At 39.5% G+C, this 7,129-nt stretch overlaps 1 protein-coding gene across 2 annotated transcripts in view; it reads left to right on the plus strand.

The window, feature by feature from the left end:
- Positions 1–7,129, plus strand: part of SMC6 (structural maintenance of chromosomes 6) — a 74,410-nt gene that overhangs the window by 23,184 nt on the left and 44,097 nt on the right. Inside the window, exons 9-10 of one of the 2 annotated variants that reach the window (XM_029938263.1) lie at positions 1,999–2,118; positions 2,217–2,315. In XM_029938263.1, the coding sequence (XP_029794123.1) occupies positions 1,999–2,118; positions 2,217–2,315 (219 nt within the window). The remainder of the gene's footprint in view (positions 1–1,998; positions 2,119–2,216; positions 2,316–7,129) is intronic. The other variant, XM_029938264.1, reaches the window with a different exon arrangement.

Raw genomic sequence — 7,129 nt, forward strand, 5'->3', positions numbered from 1 at the left:
CCCCAGCTATGTGGTAGTGTACAAGGAGGCACTGTAAACCACAGAGTTAATGAAAGAATTCCAGATTGACTACAGCAAAGAGTGCGAGAGGGCAGATTGTAGAGGATCTTGTAAAATCTAAAAGCAGTAGAACCCATGAAAGTAGATGACTTGATTAAATGAATATTTATGATAGATTACTCTTCTGTGGAAGAGTGATTTGCTGTAAAGAAAGAATGAATGTAGAAAGATCAATCTAGAAGGTATTCTCATTGTCCACATGGACGATGATGGCGACAGTGCAGCAGTGACAGGAATGGAAAGGGGAGTTTTGAAATGATTTGAGCAGATGTTAAATGGTACAGGGAAGGGTGAGGTCGAGACAGAAGAGATAACAAGGGCGACCGAATGACCTCCAGATTAATGACCTGAGCAGTAGAGTAAGTTTCTTAAGATGGGAATCTTAAGAAGAAGAGCCAGTTTTTCTTTTCTTTTTTTTCTTTTAAGAAAGATGAGGAATTTCATTTTTAACACATTAGTTTTGGTGCTTGTAAAATATGCAGCTGGATATAGGAGTTAGAAATGCAGAAATCAAGTCTGGTTTCAATAAAAATGTGGGATTCATCAATACATTGTTGATGTGTAAGCCACAGGGATGATTTAGATTGTTGAGGAGGAGAGGAGGTGGACGCAGGCCTGAGCCATGAAAGATGCTCATGGAAGCCATAGAAGCCAAGGGAAGGGAGTTTGAGAAGGCAGTAGTCACAACTCTGTGATGATCTGAGTGGCCAACATCACAATGCTTGACAAATACTCCCTGTACTTAGTGATATAATCTGCATAGAGGTCTGTGGCAAGACAAGTTTCAGCAATGGTGAAAACAAACAATATTTGTGGGGCTAAAAATGTGAGGAAATGGAAGAGAAAGAGATAAATTTCATGAAATTTGGATAGAAAGCAGAGGAGGTATTGCCCAAGGATGGAGAGTGGCGTTTTTTGTTTTTTCTTTTTGTAAGTGGGAAAGACAAGTGAGTAAAGATTGAAACATAATAATGGAAGGGAGTCTGTGAAGAGGTCAGAGTGGAAACAAAGATGAAAAGATGGGGTGAAAAATAAACTAATTTAGACCTCCTGAGAAGGCAGAAGCAAGTGGTCAGATCCAAAAGATCTAGGTAAGAGATGGGGACTGGACTTGAGTCTGATGAAGCCATCTCCTCTTTTGTAGCAAGAGGAAGCTGTGACTGCTTTAGATTTGTAGATAAGGCGTGTTGGAAGTTGGAGAGTTTCCAGTAGAGGGCCACTAGATTCCCTGAGGAAGGAGGCAGGGAGAATCAGTGAGGATTAGAGTGAGCGTGTATGTGAGGGGTGAAGAGAGTGATAATGGATTGAAATAATCCTGGAAATTGAGAAAGTGGCTTGTAGGTACACACTTGTAGAGTGAGGCCCCAGTTGAAGATGGTCAGCACTAATGAAGAAGAGAGGCCATCTACCCACATGTACAGAATATGGAGTCTAGGAGCTACTTCAGAAGTTGTTCTAATGTCATTATATTTGATATTTGTTTAATGGTTTTATTTATGAAATGAGAACTTAGATTTTAAAAATTATAACTTATTTGCTTATTAGGGATAAATTTCTTCTGCATCTTCCATTATCTTTGGGATGAGTACTGGGTATACTTTGCCCAGAAGACCAGACCATCCTATCAGATCTGGTGTCAAGAGAAATGAGGAACTGAATTTTGTGATTTGTCTGTGCTTGTGAGGTCTTAAACTCTTTATTCCTTTGATCATCATTTGAAGAGTATTTGGCCATTTTATAGTACAAAAATTAAGAAAACAATTGTACCTAGTAAAAGCATACCAAAGACCCAAAAGTATTTTTATTTTCACCTTAAGTTATTTCCTTGCATATCTTTTTTAATGCCTGTTAAGGAAGTGCATTAAAAAGAAATACTTTTGTAAAAAGTCTTGTCTTTTTAGCGTTAGTGAGAAATATGTCCTTTTTTCTTTTTTTAAGCGACTTGTTGAACTAAAACGCCAGTGTTTGGAGAAAGAAGAACGTTTTCAAAGTATTGCCGGCTTAAGTACAATGAAAACTAATTTGGAATACTTGAAACATGAAATGGCTTGGGCAGTGGTAATTTTTACTTAGTTATTCACTGATACTTTTAATATGCAGAATATATTTGGCTAGAGTTAGTTCTCTACATGATTTACTGTGTAATTCCTTTGTAGGTCAATGAAATTGAAAAGCAATTGAATGCTATCAGAGATAATATAAAAATCGGAGAAGATCGTGCTGCTAGACTTGACAGGAAGATGGAAGAACAGCAGGTAATTGTAGTTTGTTTTTAAATACTGATTTGGTAGATTAAATCATGTGCGATTACTGGTATTAGTCTATTTTAAAAGACTTAACAGAAGTAGAGGTGTCAACCTATATATTTATCTGTGTCTGATTTTATTACTCAAGTGAATCTGACCTAAACTTTTGTTCAAGGACTATTGTGGCAGTTCTGTTTTTTAAGAGGGTATTGTATTTGGACATGATCAGCCAGTTGAGCCCAGTGATACAGCACTCTGAACTCATGCTTGTGGACAATGGTACTTTGTTACCAAGTAGGGATGCCACAGCGTGAAGCTTTTGCTCTGGGCTCATTAGGAGTGGCCGCAGCAGAGGTCTTGAGGTGCTAGGATAACAGTGAATTAGAACAGCACTAACATTAAGTATCATGAAGTGTAAGTGTAGGACCCAGAACTATCTATCAAGATTCCACATAGGTAGAACACATGTAGGACAGGTAGTTAGGTCTGTAAAGTTCATTTCAAGCTAGATCTAAGAGCCCAGGTGGAAACTCTGCTATTTATGTAAGATTCAAGAAAACTACAAAGTCTTCCACTTAGGCCTAGAGGTAGAAGTTGGTTGAATGGTAAATAAAAGCAATACGCAGGGCGCCGGGGTAGCTCAGTCGGTTGAGCGTCTGGCTTCAGCTCAGGTCATGATCTCGCAGTTTGTGGGTTCGAGCCCCACGTCGGGCTCTGTGCTGACAGCTAGCTCAGAGCCTGTCTTCAGATTCTATATCTCCCTCTCTGACCATCCCCTGCTCACGCTGTCTCTCTCTCTCTCTCTCTCTCTCTCTCTCTCAAAAATAAATAAAAAACATTAAAAAAATAAAGAAGTCAACCTAAAAAAAAACAGTAATTCTCTACATGGGTGTCCATGTAGATCTTTTTACCATATAGCAGATCCACTGTTTATACTCACCTTTTCATTCTTTTTTTTTAACAGCTTAATTAAGATAAAATTTATATACAATCCACGCATTAAAAATTTACACTTGAGTGGTTTCTTAGTATGTTCAAAAGGGTATATAACTGCAATGCAGAATTCCTCATATTGTCATGCCAAAAGTAGAAGGAGGTCCTAGCTTTTTCTTTTTTATAGGAGCCCCATCAACTCAGTGGGGCTGACTTAACGTGTATTTTGTTCTACTTCAGAGTTTTTCGCCCCCTAAGCTTAGCCTGCCCTCCAGGTGAGCAGATCTGCTAAAATCAATATCCTTTTTCTCTTCTGACTGAAAACCTTTAGTTAATACAAGGTGACGTAAAGGTTCGTTAGAGTTAATATCACTAGGAGAAACCACCAGCCATCTTTGATCTGCTGGTATAAGACAACTGAAGTGATTGCCAATGCATATCGGTCTAGATTGATATCCCAACATGAAGTTGATAAATTAGCCTTCTTCTTCAGGTATTAATCGGGCATCAAGCACTCCAGGTACCCATTTTGAAGCATTAAGATGAATGGGAACCATATGATCCCCCATTCAATTGGGTGTAGTAAGGGTGGATTAGATATGTAGGCCCAGTAAGTGAAATTATCTGTTTGGGCCTGGCAACCAGGGAAACTTACTGCTACCGGGAGGAGGGCCATCATAGTGATAGCCATGTTGTTGGGAGTAAAGAGGTGTTGCTCATTCTCTAAAATCTTTTCTGCCTTCTTGGTGAGCTTCTTGATCTGTCCCCAAGTGGGAATTTTCGTTTGATCTGTCCTCGGAATCGTGATCTGGGTGCTCTTTATGGAAAGACCCTCAAAGCTAATGATCGGAGGGCCTGGCTCAAACCCGAACCTCTTCCTTTTGCTCATGTCGAACCTTAATTAAATGAGAAGGAACCCAAACGGGCTTCACAGCCCTGTTAGGTAAGACACAGGCATAACCTTTTCACAATGTTTTTAGATTACCTGCTAACCATTGATTAGAAGTAATATTTTTTCACCAAATGGGCGGATATGTTTTATTTTGGCCTTTAAGGACAAAATGTCTCTCTGTTGCCACAGTATCTTTATCGTAATGATTCAGAAAATTTAGAGGGAACAAAGCTTGTGATAATATTTCTGGAGGAGGACTTTGTACTCCCCTTTTTTGTTTAAGAAATTGTAATTTAAGAATTTGATTTGCGGGGCGCCTGGGTGGCTCAGTCGGTTAAGCCTCCGGCTTCGGCTCAGGTCAGATCTCACATTCGTGGGTTCGAGCCCCGCGTCAGGCTCTGTGCTGACAACTAGCTCAGAGCCTGGAGCCTGCTTCCTGTTCTGTGTCTCCTTCTCTCTCTGGCCCTCCCCCTCTCATGCTCTGTCTCTGTCTGTATCAAAAATAAACAAAAACCATTAAAAAAAAAAAAAAGAATTTGATTTGCTCTTTCAACAATTCCTTGTCCTTGAGGATTATAAGGAATACCTGTTATATGCTTAATATTCCATAACTGTAAAAAGGATTATAATGTTGTAGATGTGTAAGCTGGAGCACTATCTGTTTTGACGGCTAACGGCATTCCCATTACCACCATTGCAGCATTCCAAATGAGTCTGGAATGGGTATCATTTGTAACATGAACAATGATTGTTGTCCGAAGGAAGGGATATGAGTGACATCCATTTGCCATAATTCATTGGGAGCTAACCCCCTTAGATTCACCCCGGCAGGCTGAGGGGGGGTGTTAATAGCGGCACAGGATGGACATGACTGTAAAATTTCGTTCGCTTGTTCTTTGGTGATAGGAAAGCCATGTAGCAATCCTTTCTTATGGACATGAGTTAATGAATGGAAATCTGAAGCCTGTTGATATATAGAACAAATGAGTGAGTCTAGCAATTGCATTGCCTTCAGACAACAGTCCTGGAAGCCTGCATGACTATGAATATGGGTGGCATAGAAGGGAAAGGATCGAGAAGGAATAAGCTGTTGCACTTTTGGAAACATTTGGTTTTGTAAAGAATTGTCACAGGTGGAAATGGTAGCAGTGTCAACATGATTCAAAATATAGATGGTGTATAATGAGTCAGAGAGTAAGGTAAAAGCTGAAGAAACATCCTGAAAGAGAGTTATCACAGCCATTAATTTAGATTTTTGTGCTGATAAGCCTTCAGTAGATATAATTTTTGATTGAGGTCCATGATAGCTTGTCTTACCTTTTATTGACCATTCAGAAAAATAGGTTGGAGCATCAGGGAGAGGAATATTAGAGGTAATCTTAGGCAAGATAAATGCTGTTCATTTAAGGAAAGAGATACTAAGTAAGGAGGGATAATGTGAGGATGTAGACCCTGTAAAACCACGTACAGCAATTTGCCAATTTATATTGTTTTGAAAAGCATTTTCTGTTTGTATTTTATTTAAAGGTAAGACTAGTTTTAGGATCAAAGCCCTGAATCTGTCAAGTTCTTTTTCTTCTGACATGAATTAAGTGTCCCATATGGTCCAGATAGGTGGTCAAGGTTTTGACTGTATTATTTGGTAAAACTAGCCATTCTGCTATTAATTTTTCTTGTGTTAAGGGTGACTGCTCCACCCAGATAGGTTTGTCATCCTTCCAGTTAAGTCACATGGACTCAGGAGCAGTGGCCCTCAGCAAAAAGACCAAGGAGTATCTTTTGGAGATGGTATGACTAATGAAGCTCCCCATTGACTTAGTAAATCTCGATCCCATAAATTAATGGGCAACTCAGTGATACATGGTTGCAAACATCCTTTTTAGCCTTCAGGCCCTCCGCATAGAAGAATATTTAGGCTTTGCTGCACATTAGCCCCCTGACCTAGTCTAGTAATACTGCTAGAGGCCAAGCCATAAGGCCATTTTTTAGGTCAATGTTGAGAACTAATGATGGAGTGTCTATCAATCCAGGAAAGGTTTTTCCTTGATTTTAACTTAACAAAAGGGTTTGTCTTGGTATAGTGTTTCAATTAAGTATGTGCCAGCCTTCCCTATGCTTCCAAATCCTCTGGCATTTCTTTGTTTATTCAAATATTAGGGGAGAAGTAGTAACTGTGCAATATGATCTCTTTTTTTATTTTATTTATTTATTTTTTTTCACTTTTTTCTTTTATAGTTTGTCAGTTGGTTTCCATATAACATCCAGTGTTCATCCCAACACGTGCCCTCCTCCATGTCCATCACCCTCTTCCCCTCTCTCCCACCCCCATTGGCCCTCAGTTTGTTCTCAGTATTCAAGAGTCTCTCAAAGTTTGCCTCACTCCCTCTACCCAACTGTTTTTTCCCCTTCCCCCTCCAATGATCCTCTGTTAAGTTTCTCCTGTTCCAATTATGAGTGAAAAAATATGGTATCTGTCCTTCTCTGTCCAACTTATTTCACTTAGTCTGAAAGTGTATGACCAGTTGAGGGGAGAGATAAGGATGAGATACAGGGGAATATATCTGGATTGCAAGAACGTAAAAAAGGGAGAAAGGAGAAAGGAAAATAAGGAGTAAAAATTTTAAAAAATTTAAGTAAAAAAGGTAATAATAATGGAAAATAAGTACAAAAAAAGAAGAAAAAAAGAAAAAAATAAAGAAAAAACAAAATAAAAAAGTAGCTCCTCCTTGTGGATAGGCATGGTTTGTTGTGGTAGGTCTCTGAGGCTGCTCTCAGAGGCTCCACCTTGGTGTCTACAGAGAGTAGAATGGCGATATGCCAAGCTCCAAGCTCCGCTGGAACTACGCACTGTAGGCCACTCTAATGAGTCCGATCTCCTTATGCTGTGGTTCAGCCAAGTTGTATTTTCCAGGCCCGCCTCGGTTCAAAGTTCTAGTCCATGCACTTTTATGCTACCACAGATGAGATGTACTTGCTTTGGTGGCTGACTTCTTAGGGG

Source organism: Suricata suricatta, chromosome 4 (genome assembly GCF_006229205.1).
Source record: "Suricata suricatta isolate VVHF042 chromosome 4, meerkat_22Aug2017_6uvM2_HiC, whole genome shotgun sequence".
In the NCBI taxonomy this organism is placed as follows: Eukaryota; Metazoa; Chordata; class Mammalia; order Carnivora; family Herpestidae; genus Suricata; species Suricata suricatta.